The sequence below is a fragment of the Syngnathus typhle genome, linkage group LG6 (genome assembly GCF_033458585.1).
Source record: "Syngnathus typhle isolate RoL2023-S1 ecotype Sweden linkage group LG6, RoL_Styp_1.0, whole genome shotgun sequence".
In the NCBI taxonomy this organism is placed as follows: Eukaryota; Metazoa; Chordata; class Actinopteri; order Syngnathiformes; family Syngnathidae; genus Syngnathus; species Syngnathus typhle.
Genome location: NC_083743.1, coordinates 11918241 through 11937144, shown reverse-complemented (window position 1 = coordinate 11937144; position 18904 = coordinate 11918241). Strand labels below are relative to the sequence as shown.

Here is an 18904-nt window from a genome sequence, read left to right as displayed (position 1 = left end):
AAATTGTACAGATATTTACATACACTAAATTGATGGTTAAATACTCATCTGTAAATATTTGGGCTTTGGAACTAGTTGGTCCCAGTTCAAATTAGGGCTTTCACTATTATAATCAAATAATGGGATAAAATGTTATTTTTCCCAAAAGTGTATCAGCATTTTCCCATCTACTGTTAATTTGGTAGTGTTTGGTGATTAAAAACAAGTAAATAGTATTCATACAATATCACACGAGATTAACGTACTCACCAAACATTTTTAAACTGATTCAGTTACCGGTGTGGTTATTTTCTGTTGTTAATGCAGATGTTTGCAAATGTCTTGTTTTGATTAAACAAAAACAAAAGATAATCTGTTATAATGAATGAGTACCTACAAAATTAATGAGGATTTGGTGTTGAGAGGCTGACAGAGTATTTTGTTCATTCTAAGATAAAATATGGCTCGAAATGATTCCTCTATGATTAAAATAAATAAATAAAAATCAATATTTTAATAATCCATTAATTGTCAATTGATTTTACAGATCTAATTTGAATCCCACTGTGAACACAATATAAAAACAACTTTTTGTTGCTGAGATGCTAGTCTGCACGTACTTGTGTGTGATCTTGAATTTTCTCATGAGGTCCAATCAAATGCTTTGACATATCAATAGTGTTTCCAATTCCATGCTGCCATCATGTGGGAACTATTTGGCCTTCCTCTTCCAACATGACTGCACCAGCGCACAGAGCAAGACCTTTAAAGACATGGATGAGAATGTTTGGCTTGGATTAATTTGACTGGCTGCATAGAGGACTGACCTGAACTTGCTAGAGCACCTTAAGGACAGAGGAGCCAGACAGTGTGACCTCACAAATGTGTTTCTGGAAGAATAGTTAAAAGTTCCTAATAACACATTTTAAAAGTTTGTGGAAAGCCATTTATCATTGAATTTTTTAAGCTGTTATTACTGCAAAGCTTGTACAAATTTCATATTAAACCCTATGGATAAAGAATGGAATGTCTCGATATGTGAGTCAACTCAGGTGAGTGAATACTTTTGGCCAATAGATGTATACAATGTGTTTAAGAAATGCTCCAGGACTGGTGTCACATGTTATATTTCAAATATTGAGTTTTTCCCCTTTCTCCCCTGGAGTCTAATGCAGTTTCCCAGCCTCCCTTGTAAAATGTTTATGCTCCCCTGGAAGGATTCTTCCAGGATCTTCTGCAGCTCCATTGTCATGGCCATCTTAATGGCATTCAAGTCTTCAAAACAACTTGACCTGCTTGATAATGGGAAGAGAGGGGGGGGGGGGATCACATGGACCCAGATTGGGTGACAAGGGAGGTTGGTCCTACATGGCAATGTTCATCTTGGCAAAGAGCTGTCAGGTGCTAAGAGCATTGCGAGCAGGCGTGTTGTCATGAAGCACTCATGGGTTGTCCTTTCACAACTCTTACCTCCCTCCTCTCATGCATTGAATGAAGCAAACGCCGAAGGATCTCTTAGTTGACATGCTTATTGATTGTCTGTCCCAGTGATTCCAAATCTGGGTGCCATGGCAAAGTGTTTGTTTTGTTTTTGTTTGGTGGTGTCCTATCAGTTTTCTAATGTAAAATAGGTGTCTTAGCTTAATTAAGTATGGGAAACCCATGTCTGGCCGCAATTGAAAGGTGAAACTTGTAGGTTGTTTTTTTTTTGCCTGGGTTTAAAATGTATCTTTTGTGACACTAGTCCTGAAACAGGTCTCACATATATCTTTGCTGAATGGAAATTGGATTTCCCTTCATGGGATTATAATCATTATAATTATAATAATAATAATTGATGTCATGCTGCGAGGATAATTTATTACAAAACAATTGGTGGTATATGTCACTCATTATATAAACCTTACAAGAATACATTAATTTCAATGCAAATGATACTGAAGCCGCTTCAGTGAAGCGTATCGATCTTCAAATCAACCAAAATCAGCTCGATAAAGTCGTTCATTATTCATGACGTCATGCGCAGATCTCGCGACCTTGGTCAAAAAGAAGGGGCGACTGCGTGATCGTCGGTTTGCATTTCAAAGGAAATCGGTTCATAATTGTCGTCACGTTAACTGTGCGTTCATGTATACACAGTAAACGAGCAGGTAAATCCAATTTAGCCGAGCTGCAGGACAACGTGTAGATTTGGAAGGGGGGTCTTTTGTTGAGATCGCTCCTCCCCCCTCTCCCTTTTTCCTGTGTGTGTGTCTGTGGCGGAAGTAAGTGCGATCGCGGAGGCCTCATCCTTCCAATGGCGACTGCGAACTGGCTGAATAGCAAACGGGAGCAACCGTGGAGGGGGTCAGACCTGTGTGACCGAAATTAAATAAATATATCTCATATTTTGCCGTTGTTACAAAGTTAGTCCAACATTGTGCTTCTCTCCATATTACGCCCGAGTCAAATGGCCAAAAATCGGAAAATTTCGCTCCTTGAAACGGGTAAGCCGCATAAGAAACCCCAATTGATCGTTCAGTTTACTTTGATACCGCTTCTGTTGATGAAATTACATCAATCGCACCGGGTTTTCTTTTGTAATTTCAGAGCTATATTACTTGATATCTCGTTTCCTAACAACGGGTCCGTGTCGGAGATCGGCTGAGGTGAGCTAGCATGCTTAACAGTTTATGTTAGATTTCAAAATAGTTGCCTTAGCTCCTTGATACCAGCATTGGGAGATGTAATGACAATTAATCGCCCCTTTCCCCCGTCTTGCAGGTCCTAGTGAGCGAACTAGAGGAATATCAGGTACGCGTTAACGTTTCGTGTTGTGTGCTTATATGCTATCCGGTGGTGGTGGCTTGAGACTTTTAACTTGTTTCCACTTTTAAATGACTCTGTGTGTCCCAGCCGTTTGTCATCACTCACTTTTTTATACAAGCTAAATGTATTTTGTGATCCTGTTTCGTGTCGAGACTCCGGTTTTACCGAGCTCTGTTTTCCACAGCTCTTACCAAGGAGATTGGACTGGCTGGGAAACGAACACCCGAGAACATATGAAGATGTGGTACTAGTTATCTTTAATTTATACCATTATTAGCGTCATTGTAGTAAATGGTTCACGACGCGACAGGATTCCACGTTTAGCGCTTGTTTACGCTCTTTGTTCTTATATCTCTGAAGTACTGTAGGCTTTAATCGAGCCCTGATTTTATACAAGGTCACAACTTGTCCTCTGACACATAATTCGACGTGAATTGAGACAAATTAGCCAAAGACGTTCATATACTCTGAGGTTTTATTTTTTATTTTGCCACAACAGTTGTACCGCAGAAAGGGTGGGTAGTTTGGCTCCCCTTGCTGGCGAGGCCGCTTCATTGGCCAATCGCAGGCTGAGATGCGTTGTCTGCGCGTTGTTTTGCCTGTTAACAGCTCTGTGATTGGTCGATTAAAAGAAAGACTTTGCATATGGAGCCACGCCTCGCGGAAAAGCTCCTGAGAAGCATAATCTTGACAGATGCTAGTCATCAGTCAGTCTAGTAATCTCGTTAAAACATATGATTGTGAACAGTATACAGAGTAAATATATATGAATTGATGAGGAGCACTTTTCAGCACACTTGATTTCCCTGGTAATTGGGATGTTAATATTGTTACAAGGAGGGTCAGTGTCAGTTTGATGTAAGATTTAAGAACTATGAAGCTTTTAAGGATTTTCTTTTTATTTACATAAGTGCAACTTCAAGATACTTGTGTCCATGCTTTGATAGAAATGGGTAAAATAAAGTATCCAGTATGTGTTTCTGCAACACAAAAAAAGATCGCACAAAAATACACATTTAATTTAGTTAGTAATTCAGTAACTTCTCCACCACTCCCCCACAGGTTGCAGCCAACAGACATGTTGCACCAGACCATTTGCTACAAATATGTAAGCAGATTGGACCTATTCTTGACAAAGATGTGCCGTCCTGTGTCCCTGGCGTGCACTCGCTACTGGGGTCCGGAAAGCAGTCGATGCTTAGGACCTCTAAAGGTACCCTTGTCATTTATTGTCTGGGTTGTTGAATGTTGGTTGGTTTGGCAAATTTATTTTTACTGTCTGAAATGGATTGCTGTTGCTGTTTTCTTGGCTCACTTCTTTGATTTGTAATTTTAGAGGATGATAGTTGTCATAGTAAAGGGGCTTTGTTTAAAACTGTTATTGTGTTATCAAATGTGTAAAAAAAAAAAAAGCACATGACTGTGAGAACTTCTGAATTTTGTTTCCAGAATGTGATGGTGTGCGTTTGAAAAATTCATCATACGCAGCCCTTCACAGAGGCAGACCACCAGAGAGGCCTTTAAACAGCAAGAAACCTCCACATATAGGTAGGCGCCCTTGTACTCCACAGAAATCAGTTTTCAATCCGATCACGCTTGTTCACAACCAAGTTATAAGAATATTCACAAATATACGTTTATTGAGTGACATCCAGAATTCAAGTAACAAAAATTGTTTTAGGCCTCTGATATTTATTTTACCATGTGATGATGATGCCCTCCCACATGCCTTCCTACATAGTGGTTATAAAAAGTCTACACACCCCTGTTCAAATGTTAGTTATTTTGGACATGGACAATAGTGACCAAGGTAGATGATTTCAAAGCACTGTATTATTTCATATGTATAACCTCAACTGAAAAAGAGGGAAAATCACCAGTTATGAGGTTGCACACACTTGTGCAACTGTGTTTTTCTCTGTTGTTTGTTTTTAAATCCCTTTTTGTACTGGTTATGTTGGACATTATTGTTGGAAAAGGTAGTGAAATGAATGATCTATGTTGGTTTCATGTCATCTCGTGAAAACTTGCCATTTGAACAGTTGTGTTAGCTTGCATCGCTGTATCTCCTGTCCTGTCCACTACTGTGTCCTTGTTGGCATTGTCTCCATCCTTCAGCCCTCCCTTGAAAGTTTGCATCTTGTCGCCAACAGTGAACGTCTGTCGAGGAAGAGAGCTGACTGGAACACAGCGCTACAGCTCAATCAATCCTGTCAGCAACTATGGGCGCATGCATCTGCATCGGCGGATCCTGGGGCATTTGTCTGCTGTGTATTGTATTGCATTTGATCGCACCGGTCTCAGGATCTTTACAGTAAGATGGAATATAATATATATGCCTAGTGAAAACCATGACCATATTTTCTGTGATTTTTTTTTTTCAATGTAAAATGCACGCTGTGGTTTGTTTGATGGTAACTTTCATTTCAAAATATGAACACATCACACTGTATGCATGTTTTTTAATATTAGCCTTGCCGTCTTCATCAGGGCTCAGATGACTGCTTGGTAAAGATTTGGTCTTCCTTTGACGGGCGGCTTCATTCGACATTGCGAGGACATTCTGCTGAAATCACAGACTTGGCCGTCAGTTATGAGAATACGCTAATTGCTGCGGGAAGCTGTGACAAAACCATCCGTGTGTGGTGCCTTCGTACCTGTGCGCCTGTGGCTGTGCTGCAAGGACACAGTGGTTCTATTACCTCCCTACAGGTAAAACAATACCTCATTTTTAAAACGGCGCAAAACAATATTAGAGTTGGCCAGCTCTGAACTTATTAATCTTTGTTAGGGACCCACAAATATAGTGGGTACGCAAAGTATACAAACCGCTATTTTTTTTATCCTTTTTATTTAGATCCATATTTACATTTGTTCACAAATATGTAGACGACTGTGCCTCTTCTGTTTGTATTTTAAGTTTAAAGTTTTTATAGCATTTATTGGCCAGCTTTAGGAAAATTCCTGGTTGTCCCAAATATCTTTTGGTTCAAAGATTTGGAGGCCACATTGCGTTAGAAGACGTTAGGTGCATAATTCTCATTTGATCTGACACCTTGTAGTTGCAGGTTTATGCCTGTCCCAATACAGTCCTATTAATATAATTAAACACAGTGGAATGAAAAATGTTAAGTGGTCTGAATACTTGCTGTACCCTTTTTAAATACTAGAAGTTCTGTCCTTCTCCACACTGTTCTTTTTTGTGATTGCTTTTGCAGTATATAAATTTGATTAATCTATCTGATGCACTTTCAGTTTTCACCATTTGCCAAGGGCTCAAAACGTTACATGTTATCCACTGGTACCGATGCTACGGTATGCTTCTGGCAGTGGGACGTCAACAACATTGACTTTAGGTGAGTGCAGCTTTAAACTGTCTACCCCCCAACCCCCCCCCTTGTATTCTCACACATAATAGAAAAGCTTAACTGATATAGGTCATGCTCATTTGTGGAGATTCAGAACTTTATTTGCTACTCTCCAGTTATGTGTGGTGGATTTATGTGTGGTGGATGTCATTGTATTTCATTCATGAATATGACAACAGCATGCACTGCACCGCACCCTCTGAATCATTTTAGAAATCAAGTCATTGAATGACTTATCTTAATTGTACTTTGCAGATGGTGCTTGAGTTTTCCGTCCCCCATATAAGAAGTTATAAACAAATTAAAAAAGAAATTCCCCATCATTCAAATCTGGAAGGATTTCTATTCTACTTGGCATCTGAAATTTAGAAGACATTTATTTTAACTTTACAGTAAGCTTTGTAAGGATAAGCGGTTCAGAAAATGGATGGATAGGCAGGACTTTTAAGATAAAGCCTACATTTGAAATGTACAGTATAATGACTAACTAGAAAAATGCTGTGATCTTGACTATGTTCCCAAAAAGTGATCGTCCACACAAGTTTATAGAGCGTCCGAGACCTGGGGTTCAGACGGTGTGCTCCTCATTCAGTCCAGGTATTTTGTTTGGAAATGCATAATGTATCTTATTTCAGGGTTAACCCACAATAAGTGTTTCTTTAATGTTTTTGCAGGTGGAATTTTCTTAGCCACAGGAAGCACTGATGATGTCATCAGAATATATTATGTGGGGGGTGGAAGTCCAGAAAAGATAGCAGAGCTCCATGAACATACAGTGAGTTGACTTGTTTACATTTTTAGCTGAATATTAGCTTTGTTTCAACAAATGCAGAATTAACCTGTTAACTTTCTATTTGTCTGTTCCGTTTAGGACAAAGTTGACAGCATCCAATTTTGCCACTCAGGTGAAAGGTAATTAATAATTGACCATATTTAAAAATCTCACTCACCAATGAATAAGAATGCTAGTGTTTCATTAAATGAAAAAGTGTAATGTTTGAAGTTACTCTAACTGTATCAGGTTTGTGAGTGGAAGTCGAGATGGCACCGCAAGGATCTGGAAGCTTCATCAGCGACAGCAGTGGCGATGCATCTTGCTCAACATGTCCACCACTCTTCCTGGGTGAGCATTGTGTCCATTGAAAATGATCTCCAGGCGACACTATTGACTAAAGAATATACATAAATCTGGGTCGTAGTACACAAAATAATTTGAAATTACACTGGTACTGTGTTCAAGTGTGACATGGATACTAGCCAACTCTTCCCAACAGGATTTTATTAGGTATCAAAACATGGCACTGTTTGATGTCATGTGAATCGATCGTCGGTAGTGCCGAACCAAATTGGTCGACTTTGGTACCCATTCTGAGACAACTTGTTTTGATTGGAGTTACTCAACTTGACCAGATATTGCTAAATTGTGTAGTCCTCTGGAACAGGACTACTGTGGAATATGTCATAAATACTGCCATTATTAGACAGGACTTTACTTGAAAATACACATTGTAGAAAATGTATTAATAAAGTATGTGGTTGTTCTCTAGTGCTGAGCCAATGAGTGAAGAGGAAGGCTACTTCAAGCCCAAAGTCACCATGGTAGCGTGGGACCGCCATGACAATACAGTCATCACCACCGTCAGTAACTATCTGATCAAAGTCTGGAACTCCTACACGGGACAGTTGCTACATGTCCTCAAAGTAATACTGCGCAGCATGTTGCACTAATTATTAGAATTGTGGCAATCAAGCGAAGCACAATAGAAGAGACTAATACAAACCTTTTTCTCAGGGCCATGAGGCTGAAGTGTTTGTCCTCGAGCCACACCCATTTGACACCCGGATAATTCTGTCGGCAGGCCATGATGGAAATGTTTTCGTATGGGATTTGATGCGAGGGACAAGCACACAGCACTACTTCAACATGGTACACGCGAGAATTTTGATCGTGTTACTTGATCACATTTATCAAGGAAATGTTCAATCTTGACATGACATTCTTTGTGTCTTTTTTCATCTTATTTTCTTTTTTCCAATTGCAAAAGAAAAATAGGAGGGCCATTTTGTTGTGACAATACTGCGATTTCTATGTCCACTGTCTAGATTGAGGGCCAAGGCTACGGAGCAGTTTTTGACTGCAAATTCACTCCTGATGGTCAACGTTTTGCCTGCACAGACTCCCATGGTCATCTGCTCATCTTTGGTTTTGGAAGCTCTAAACCTTATGAAAAGGTATTTAAAAAAAAAAAAAAAAACTGCACTGAAGTATGTAGGAACTGTATATAAAAATGTATTTTACGGGTTGAAACCTACAGTCCCTAATGGAAATGATTGTCTGTTTCTCTTGGTCCTCATACAGCTTCCAGACCAGGTTTTCTTCCACACAGACTACAGACCTTTGATTCGAGATGCCAACGGCTTTGTGCTTGATGAACAAACACAGCAGGCCCCACATCTCATGCCCCCACCTTTTCTTGTGGACGTGGATGGAAACCCCCATCCACCTAGGTAGACTAACAGTTCTATTCCATCAGTATTCCACCTCTCTGAGTTTAGACTTCACAAAATGGTAATAGTTGAGAAGAGATTATCGGCACTTTTTAATGAGGCATAAATTCTGTGCATTTGCAGGTATCAGCGGCTTGTTCCAGGCCGGGAGAACGTCACAGCAGAACACTTGGTTCCTCAGCTGGGATACGTTGCTACAAGTATGAACATAGCTAAATATGACTGCTAATTTGAACTTGCGCTCTATCCTCATGCTTTCATGATTTCTTATTTAGGTGATGGAGAGGTCGTGGAGCAAGTGATTAGTCAGCAGACTGCAGAAGTTGAGGAGGTTGCCATCAGACGCAGCAGCTTACTCGACGAGGCTATCCGAAACCTTCAGCAGCAACAGGAGCGTCAGAACCAGGCTAGCTCACAGGGGGGTGCTGTGGTAATGCCACCAGCCCCAAGCACACCACGCAGAGGTATAATTATTATTATTGTTATTTTTTTTTAAAAAACATTTCCATCCCTATTTTGGTCGTGTAAATTAATACCCTCTGGAAATCTGTTTTTGTCTTTACTGCAGTATCTGTAAATGATCGCGCAGAAGTGCAGTCTCCTCCAAATGTGGGTTTGCGGCGGAGCGGCCAGGTGGAAGGTGTCAGGCAGATGCACCAGAATGCACCTCGCAGTCAAATGGCCACGGAGAGAGACCTTCAAGCCTGGAGACGTCGAGTGGTTGTGCCAGAGCTCCCTGCGAGCAGCTACAGGTAGACAGAATCCTGAGACTACTGAGAATTGAATGTAGCTTATGAAATGGAACAGGTGCTACTTTTTTGATACATGCTCAGGATTTTTTTTTAACATTTTGACTTGACACGCTTAATGACAATAATAATAATAATAAAAGCAAGCTGGACTCCCAAGAAAACCCACGCAAGCATGGGGAGAAATCGTAGCCAGACAGAGCCCAGATTCAAACCCCCCCAGTCTCAGATCTGTGCAGCAGATGTTTATTATTATTCCTTTGTGTTTCCACTTAGAGTTCAATAGCGTAGCTGCATGTAATACCCATTAATCCTTTTCATCCGTCTGTCAGCATGTCTTCTCACTCCTATTCGAGCTTAAATGCTATTTTATTTATGTTCATATTTAGTTTTTCTTTTGAGCCTGAAATAAAAATTCAATCAAATCTGTTAAATTTACATTGATACTCATCTCATTGTCTTCCAGAGGCCAGGTTGACATCAGGGTTGCCAAAGGAGATGAAGAAGTAGCCTTGTACAATGCGAAAAAGAGACGCATAATGTACAGCAGCTGTCGAGTAGGTTCTTTTGTTTTCTTTCTTCAGATTTGCTGTAGCCTTGTATTCCCAGCATAGCTTCCTCTCTTTCGCGCTCTCTTTTTTCCTCTCAGTCTCCTTCCAAAGGCTGCAATTTGGGCAGGTCAAGACTTTTTAATCGATAATAGATGTGTATTTTGATTTATTTTATAGTGTCGTGGTTCCGTGCTAAGGAGTACAGTCCGCAGGTTTTCATAGTTTCGTGCAACATGAAGGAACGATTGCAGAGAGAAAGCCACAGATTTGGGGGATTTCTGATTTACAGATTTATGCTTACGCCACAATTGTTTAGTAGAATATTGCACAATTGTCTTTAAATGTAATAATAGGAATTCTTCAAAATTGTTCAGCCCTAATTTTATTTCTTATTTCTGTTTATTTGCTCTACATCAAAGACTGTTTACCCGTTAGTCACAAACTATTTATTATCTAAAGCTTATGCAAACCTTCCCACATCTGTATTCTCTCAGGATGATTCTGATGAGGAGCCTCCTCCTGCAAAGCGAGCACAAATTCGCAGTGACACGCTGGAATTCATTGACCTGTCGTGTGAGGAGGGAGAGGAGACTGCAAGCTCTGATGCACACACGGAGGTATCACATTCACCACGGTCTTGAGACTTGTTTCAAAATGTTGTTTGGCTACACTCATTTCATTGAATAGTAAATGGCCTGCTGTGTTGTCTGTCCAGGACAATGACTTGGATGGCAGTGAACTGGAGTCATCTAATGACGAGGAGTGGAATAGTGACAGCGCAAGGTATCTACATTTCTCTGTATTCGTCAAATATCCTGCATGATTTCAGAAATCATCAATACCTGGCCTTTAGAATTTTAAAGTAGCACACTAACTTGCTCATCTATTTTCCTATGCAAGTGCAGTCAAAAATGTCATTCTTAAAATTGTGCAGTCACTCGTCCAGCGAGTATTCAGACTGGACAGCAGATGCTGGCTTCAATCTGCAGCCTTCAACTCCCTTATCATCGCGTAAACGAGTACGACTCCAGCTCAGCAGTTCAGAAGAGGAGGAGGAAGACAATGAAGAGGACGACGAGAAAGAGCAGCAGCCGCAGCAGCAGCAGCAGAGTGATGAGGAAGATAAAACCGGAACTAAAGGAAAAGAGAAGGCCAAGAAATCAAAGAACAAGTCTCCCAGAGTGGTATTGTAGAATATTTGACTATATCTGTGTACCTGAATTAATTTGTGGGAAAAATGTGTATTTGACTGAAAACTTCTGGTAATGGTACTCACTGTTTGTTATATTCTCTTTCATCAGCGGCCAAAAGTCAGACCGTCTATCAACAGAGAGGTGTCCAACGAGTTTCGACCCTCGTTATGGATCACTGATGTCATTCCCAGGAAATCTCCTTTTGTTCCCCAGATGGGTGATGAGGTGTGTTTTGAAAAATTAAATCAGGAACTCATAATTCTCGCAGTATGTTTATCGCTGGCAGTATTTGGTAAACCTCTTCTCTTTCAGGTGATTTACTTCCGACAAGGCCACGAGGCTTATGTTGAGGCTGTAAGACGAAATGATTTGTACCCTATCAACTTAGACAAGCAACCCTGGAAGAAAATGGAGCTGAGGGTAAGGCAAACTAAGACATTGAGGTCCGTAATGCTGTTAGAAAAATACAGTTGTGTTTGTTCCATGAAATGTACCTGGCAATGTACAAATTCCAATTTAATGTCTTGAAAAAAAACCCTGCTGCTTCTTTTCCAGGACCAAGAGTTTGTTAAGATTACTGGAATCAAATATGAAGTCTGCCCTCCGACACTCTGCTGTTTGAAACTGACTCTGATTGACCACGGCACAGGCAAAATTACAGACAAGTCCTTCTCTGTCAAGTAAGTCATTTGTCAGGCATCAGAATAGATTGGCTAAGGAAAAAAACAAATATAACCCGCTTTTGGATTTATTTTACTCTGCAACACGTACAACTGTTTTCTCTTTCCAGATATCATGATATGCCTGATGTAATAGATTTCCTGGTGCTGAGGCAATGTTATGATGAGGCACTCCGTAGAAACTGGCAACCAGGTGAGTTGGCTTTATAGGGTGTGCGAAGACAGAACTAATATATGAAACTTGCATGGCAGCACATTCTGTACGATGGGAATTCCCAGAAAACTGATAAAGATAGTAGGAATGGGCAATTTATAACCAGGTATCGATGCCAATACCAGTCTTATTTCACGATATCAGTACTTGCGGCATTGGCCACTCTTTTGTGACCATTTTACCACCAGGAACCAAAAATGAGAAGAAAATTGCAGTTAATTTCATGCAATTTCAAGGCAAAGGTACTTGTGGTATTGGTGACTTAAATCGGTATCTGTCACTGCTTAAAAATTGGGAACTTGTACTGGTATCCTTCTGAAAAAAGAAGTGGTATTGAACATCCCTAATGAATTGTTCTAGGTAATTCTAAGGTTTAGCGAGGGAATTTTAAGTATCAGCCTTGCTAGGCCTTGTTCACATTGACATTCTGGCTTTTTTTTTTTTCTTCTTCAAGGTGACCGGTTCCGCTCGGTGATAGACGATGCCTGGTGGTTTGGCACCATTATTTGTCAAGAGCCATACCAGCCAGAATACGCTGACAGTCTCTTCCAGTGCTTTAAAGTCAGGTGGGTAATGAACAAAACAGTAGGATTTGCCTGGTTAAATTATGCCTTAGTCACAAACCTGATATCTTTTTGTTTGTTTGTTTTTTAGATGGGACAACGGGGAAAATGAAAAACTGAGTCCTTGGGATATGGAAGCAATTCCACATGATGGTAACATTGGGCCAAACATTCAGCAATATTCTGTTTTGTCACCAGATTTTGTACAGACACTCCCGGTTTATCCTTTTTTGTACAGACATTACCAATGGTATTCTCTCTCTCTCTCTCTCTCTGCTTTGCAGCTGTGCTTCCAGAGACTGAAGGGGGCAGCATCCCCGTTACGGCAGAGGAGATGAGTGAGTTGATGTACAAGCCTCTGAAGGGAGAGTGGGGGGAGAGGGGCCGGGACCAAGAGTGTGAGCGAATCGTCGCTGGTATAGGCCAGCTCATCACTGTTGGTGTGTATTGATGATAATAAATTGTCCCTGGATTAAAATCAACAAACTAACGCTCCGGTGTTTTGTGTTGCAGAGATTTCTGCGCCATTTTCTGGCCCTGTCGATCTTATCCAGTATCCCACCTACTGTACTGTGATTGCTTACCCTACTGATTTGGACACCATAAAATTTCGACTCTTAAACAAATTCTACAGGTCAGAGCTGTAACTAGACATCATTTATGCAATGAACTCAAGTTATGCTTTGTTTTAAGGGCTGTAGTGTATGATACGCTATGCACTGACACTCTGGACTCTTGGTCCACAGACGTCTCTCGGCATTAATTTGGGATGTCAGATACATTGCACACAACGCTCGCACTTTCAATGAGCCAAGAAGCAAGATTGCGCACTCTGCAAAAATCATCACCAATGTCCTGCAGAAATTTGTCAAGTAGGTTCTTGAATTTCCTTTTGCCGTTCAGCAATGTCATTGTCTAACAGAGTTTGTGATTTATGTCCTTCTTTCTGTAGTGATCCGAGCTGCACAGACATCATGGACATTTATAGTGTTGTGGAAGAAATGGACGAGGATGATGAGGTACATCAACTATTTTTTTTCCAGGTTCATTACTATCCTACATCCTTAAATTATCTTGAAATATATATCTTTGCTTTGGTGTGTACTCATTTTTGCGCCATTGACTGAATTTCTTTTTGCAGTCATTGGCCCACAGCGGTGGGATTATTTTCTAGTCTAGTTTATAAAAAATAAACAAAATGGTGCTCACCGCTTTGTAGATAACGACATGTTTGTAATTATTAAAATAATCTGCAATTGCACTTTTGTTGTACTTCCCAAAATTCATATTTTTTTTTCCTTTACAGGAAGCAGATACAGAGGCACCAGGAACTTCAACGGGACACAGACTGCGTCAGGTAAACATTATTACCAGATTTATCAGTTGAAACAGTGTGAAAGTTGGTGTCGGTGTGTGGAAATATGAATATGGATGTCGGTAAATATGGGAATCTTGAGATGAGAACGTCGTCATTCAGTGATGAGGAAACCTACACTCCTAATTACAGCGCTCTATGGAAGTGCTGCCAGACAGAGACGCTTGGAAGGAGCAGTGCAAACATTTGGTCGATTACATATTGGACTGTGAGGACTCTGAGCCGTTTAGACAACCTGTGGATCCTGAAAACTATCCAGTAAGTTAAACACTGCTAAAATCAAAATGCTTCACCTCTGTTTCCTCATTTGATGTTGAACTCTTAACCATTTGCTTTATGTCACCAGGACTACCATGATATTATTGACACACCAATGGACTTTGGGACTGTGAAAAGGGCCTTAGGGGAAGAACGCTATGAAAATCCAATAGAGCTTTGCAAAGACACGCGGTTAATATTTGCAAATGCTAAAGCCTACACACCCAATAAACGGTCCAAGGTAGGGGGGGGAAGTTGTCACAATTAGAATTATTACAATTTCATTCAATTTCTTCTTTTTAAGGTTTTTTTATGAGACTTTTTTTTTGTAGATTTACAGCATGACCTTGCGGCTCTCTGCCTTCTTTGAGGAGCAAATCCGAACAATCATATCAGAATACAAAACAGCAGTGAAGAGCAGTGCAAGGCTCCGTCGCAGCCAGCGGTTCAAAAAGAAAATGCAGCACGATCCAACAAGGTGCGCTTGTTTAGCTTGCCTCCATGTGTGAAGGCATGTCAAAACAACGAAATGACATTGATGTGCAACTATTCAATTAATGCTTAGGTATTCATGAATCATTGTCTGATAAGTTGTCTCTCTCGCCGTCTTCAGTCAAAAGAGGGATTTTGTGAAAACTCGGGAAAAAGTGGAGTCCGTGTCTGGGACCAAATCTACCTCAGCCAAAGCGTCAGTTCCCGAGCGGGCGAGGAGGCCCCGAAGAGGTAGCACCGGTCACAGCTCCTCAGAAGAAGAATCTGCTTCTAAAGGTGCTTCATCGACAGCAGGTATATAAGAAATGTAGTTTCCCCATTTGTTAAGCAAATCATTTGCTTTGCTGTGTTTTGCCATGCTCATAACCCTTTTCCTGCAAATCAACCATGGGAGTCATTTTGTAGCTAAGAAGTCTGAAGCTAGCATCTTTAGAGGTTGAGTGTGTGTCATTGTGAGGAATTTCGTCCGTTTCTTCTTCAGAGTCCGACAGTGAACTATCCGACTCCGAGGAGGAGACAAGTCCAGGTTCCTCCAAACACCATCAAAGCAAACAGAAAGGAAGAGTTACAAGAGGCAGCTCTTCCAAGCATCGTAACAAAGGTCCGTTGTGCTTCTTGTTGGAGAATAAGTATAATGTATTTAGTATTTAAGTTAGTATTTATTCCTATGCAAATATATTTTTGTAGTTGCTGAGAGTGATAGTGATGAGAAGGAGGTTGAGGAAGAGGACGAAGAGCCACTTGACAGTGAAGGGCAAGAGAATGGAGAAGCATCTTCCCATTCTTCAGGTCGCCGCTATCGCAGTAGGGCAGCAAAGAGCAGGACCACACGACTGACCAGAAACGCCGCTGCTGCTGCTGACAGAAAAAAGACAGGTAAAAGTTTGTCATCCAACCTTTTATGAGGCAACCGAGCATTATGGTTGTGCAATACTGTGAATGCAGAGGGCAGAGCGGAGATGAACGGTCACGCCACCCGGTCCTTTGCGAGGGATAGACGTCAGCTGCAGGACTCCGACAGAGGCTTATCACAGGGTTCCGATGGAGATGAGGAGGAAGAAATTACTATTCGCAGATCGCTTAAGAGGAAAACAGCCAGGGTAGCTGTTAACAGGATGAAACTCCTTGAAGCGTCAGATGAAGAGGATGATGAGGAGGTGGAGGAGGATGACAACGAAGAGCCAATAAGGAGCCGCCTCCGCAACACTTCCCGGGCCAGCAAACGGAGCGCTGTGCTTCAGAGCAGCTCTGAATCAGATGGAGAGCCACAGGGTGGGTAGCTGTGTTCTTCGTGTGCTGACAGACCTCAGCCCTGGCAGACTTTGTTTTTGGTGCATAAAGTCACATTTCCACCAAAGTGGTCCTTTTCTGTTCAGCTCAGCTCACCGAGGCAGGTTTAAATCTAAATGTAAACCTTTCACCACAACCTTCTTGTTAAGTGCTGGTCTCTCAACCACATATCATACTGCCTTGACAATAATATTTCTTGACAAAGCTTATTAATGCCAAATTTTTACATCTGATTCTTTTGCCCTAGCTTCTGTAAATTCAAAGGAATTGTCTGAAGAATCCCAGGATGAGGAAAATGGCAATGGCAGCAGCTCTTCAAGCTCCTCCTCTCACAGTAAGCCAAACGGAGATACAAGAACATCAACCAACAAAAAGGCCAATGGTGTGTTACTTAATCTTTATATTTAAAAAATGCAGAAGTCGGTTTAATCAAATCACTGCTTGACTTGCAGGAACTTCGACTTGTGTGAATGGACACGCCCCAAAACACAAGTCAGATAGCAGCTCTGAGCAGGAGGAGGAGGAAGAGGAGGAGGAAGCTGCAGAAGAGAGTTCAGGAGATGCGGAGGAAGAAGATGCAAAGGAGGAAGATTCTGCACGTCCGAAACCAAGTAGAAGCTCATCCCAGAAGAGTAGGAATACCATTGAGGAGAAGGAAGCTGAGCGGGAGGAAGGAAACACCAAACGAAGGGCCACCCGACGCCAACTTCCTGTAAGCTCAGATGAAGAGGGCTCTCCTCAAGGGCCACAGCAAAATGGAAGAAACAAGGAGGACACTCTCCTCAAAGACTCTAAAAAGAGTAAACTATCAATGTCTAAAAGCCAAGATCAACAAAAACCTGCCTCAGCTCATAAACCTGATGCAGGTGATTCCAAGGTGCTCAGTCGTATGTCTAAGTACCACAAGAAAAGATCAAAAAAAGATCGACAAAGTGAAGCTGAAAGCAATCACTCCAGTGGTGATTTTGAGAGCAAGAACAGGAAGCCTGTAAAGAACATCAAATCAAAACGACCACAGGGCGACACTTCAGCTTTTGAGAGTTCTGAGCACGACTTTAAACCCAAAAAGTCAAGGAGAAAACGCTCCACCGGTTCATCGGACGAAGAGTCGGATGAGTCGGGCAACGCGTCCAACAAGCGTCTTAACCTCAGAGTGCTGCCGAAAAAGAAATATATCAGCGACAGTTCTGCTTCTGATGATGACTCTGCAAGTCAGAGAAAATTGAGAAACGGGAACAAAGCAGGCTCAGTTCCGAGGGAAGACAGCTGTAATACGAACGAGTCGAAGAAAACCACTCGAAACGAAAGCAGGATTCAGATGTCTTCCAAGAGAAAACGAATTTACACCTCAGGATCTGAAGATGAAGAAAATGTGCCAGTGGCCAGGAACAACAAGAATAGCAAACGTCCTAAACGGGAACCAAAACAAGACAAGGGAGAGAAGGCCGATTCCCAGTCAAATTCCAGTGAGGAGGAAGTACAGGTTCGCCGCTCACGCAGAGAGAAGAACGAGAAGCTGTCCAAACACAAAACGCGTAAGGAAAGCTGCAGCAGTAATCACAGTTCAGACTCTGAAAGCGAGCAGTCGTCCACGGCCAGTGAAAACTCTTATGCCAGCTCAGGGTCCCACAGCAGTCCAAAGAGAAAGAATCCAAGACAGGCCCAGCATGGCCAAAGGACTGCCGGTCGCCAATTAAGGCAGCGCCGACCACAAGTCGTCTTGGAGGCAGAGGACAGTGACGAGTCGTACAGCAAACCACAGAAAAAACGCCGCGTTAACACCCGGAACCGCGGGAAGCGGACTGTCCATTATCACGACAGCGAGTGAAGGCTGAAGAGGGTTGACAACTGGAGAACTGTAAAGACACTTATGGTAGCAGCACTGGTTTCCTTGAAAAAAATGCTGTGAATTTGTTTCTTTCAGGGATATTTATATTTTCTATGAAAAGCGCGTTTATAGATTCTAGCATTTGAACTGCTGGTCTTCACGAGAATACAGATCAAAACGCCACCTGCCAATCCTGCTTGCTGTGATTGTGGCCAGCAGAGTAACATTGTGAGGAATCTTGGGTGCTATCTAATATACCTCTGCTAAATCTAAGCATATTGCTGGCTTGCACTAAGAAACACTGTAAGGAGGTATTTCATACACTAGTTTTGCATTAGAAACTCAGGGGTCAACTAAGTTTACTGTAGTCTCAGATGTGCTTATTTGTCAAGCTATCAAATGGATAAGCATCAATTCCAGGTGGGAAAACGTCGAAGCACACGCAACTGAGACAAAACCAATTCACAATGTCACTTAAGACTACAGCACTCCTTTGTAAATCCAGAAATACATTTAATTCTTTTGTCTGTTATATGAGCCAAATTAAATGTTTCCCCATTGTTGCTCTTTTTTCTTTCTTTCGATTTGTGTTGTACATGTAAATAGGTGTTTGTTTTTGATGGAGAAAGAATGGATTGGCCTTTAGTCAGTAGCAAGATGTTTATTTAAAGCATTTTATTTTATTTTACTAGAAATTTTGTCTTGCCATATGTCATCAATTGGTACATTGTTTTGCCAAGTACGACTAACCAGATGTACTTTTTGCAGAATACTGTGATTTCTCATATTGGGAAGACTTTTGTCATGTGTTACTTTCAGTATTAAATTCTTTCAGAGTCGACTAAAACATGGTTCAGTTTGGTTCATGCAGGATTCCCTTAATGCAGTTGCTTTGACATTTTCGCAATGGTTTTCATAATACACCTTCAATAAAGCAATTTTAATAAAACGATGTGTTACGTTCTTCCAGGAAATGCGTGCTGCAACACATGGAATCAAATGTATAGAGATTGTTGTTGTTTTTTTTGCCTTGTAAGCAGGGCTACTT

The 18904-nt window shown here is 41.3% G+C and overlaps 1 protein-coding gene across 1 annotated transcript; it reads left to right on the top strand.

Annotated features, from left to right (window-relative positions):
• The first annotated feature begins 2218 nt into the window (after positions 1–2218).
• brwd1 (bromodomain and WD repeat domain containing 1) lies at positions 2219–18805 on the top strand. The gene is made up of 44 exons (XM_061280112.1): positions 2219–2465; positions 2569–2627; positions 2743–2772; positions 2972–3031; positions 3850–4000; positions 4237–4335; positions 4941–5101; positions 5278–5499; positions 6043–6143; positions 6682–6752; positions 6830–6930; positions 7027–7067; positions 7177–7278; positions 7703–7856; positions 7948–8082; positions 8259–8387; positions 8515–8663; positions 8787–8863; positions 8939–9127; positions 9232–9415; positions 9879–9969; positions 10458–10580; positions 10679–10746; positions 10898–11147; positions 11265–11381; positions 11469–11576; positions 11712–11836; positions 11947–12029; positions 12505–12616; positions 12705–12766; positions 12898–13053; positions 13127–13247; positions 13360–13485; positions 13566–13632; positions 13920–13970; positions 14121–14246; positions 14335–14487; positions 14579–14724; positions 14860–15032; positions 15220–15339; positions 15426–15614; positions 15684–16010; positions 16276–16410; positions 16481–18805. Exons 1-44 carry the CDS (start codon positions 2429–2431, stop codon positions 17854–17856), a joined length of 6657 nt encoding a protein of 2218 aa, XP_061136096.1. The 5' UTR covers positions 2219–2428; the 3' UTR covers positions 17857–18805.
• The last annotated feature ends 99 nt before the right edge of the window (positions 18806–18904 follow it).

Coding starts and splice junctions, on each gene's coding strand:
- brwd1 (XM_061280112.1), top strand. CDS start 2,429: ATGGCCAAAAATCGGAAAATTTCGCTCCTTGAAACGG. Junction 12,030..12,504: donor CCGTAGAAACTGGCAACCAG/GTGAGTTGGCTT, acceptor TTCTTCTTCAAG/GTGACCGGTTCCGCTCGGTG. Junction 13,971..14,120: donor CGGGACACAGACTGCGTCAG/GTAAACATTATT, acceptor TCCTAATTACAG/CGCTCTATGGAAGTGCTGCC.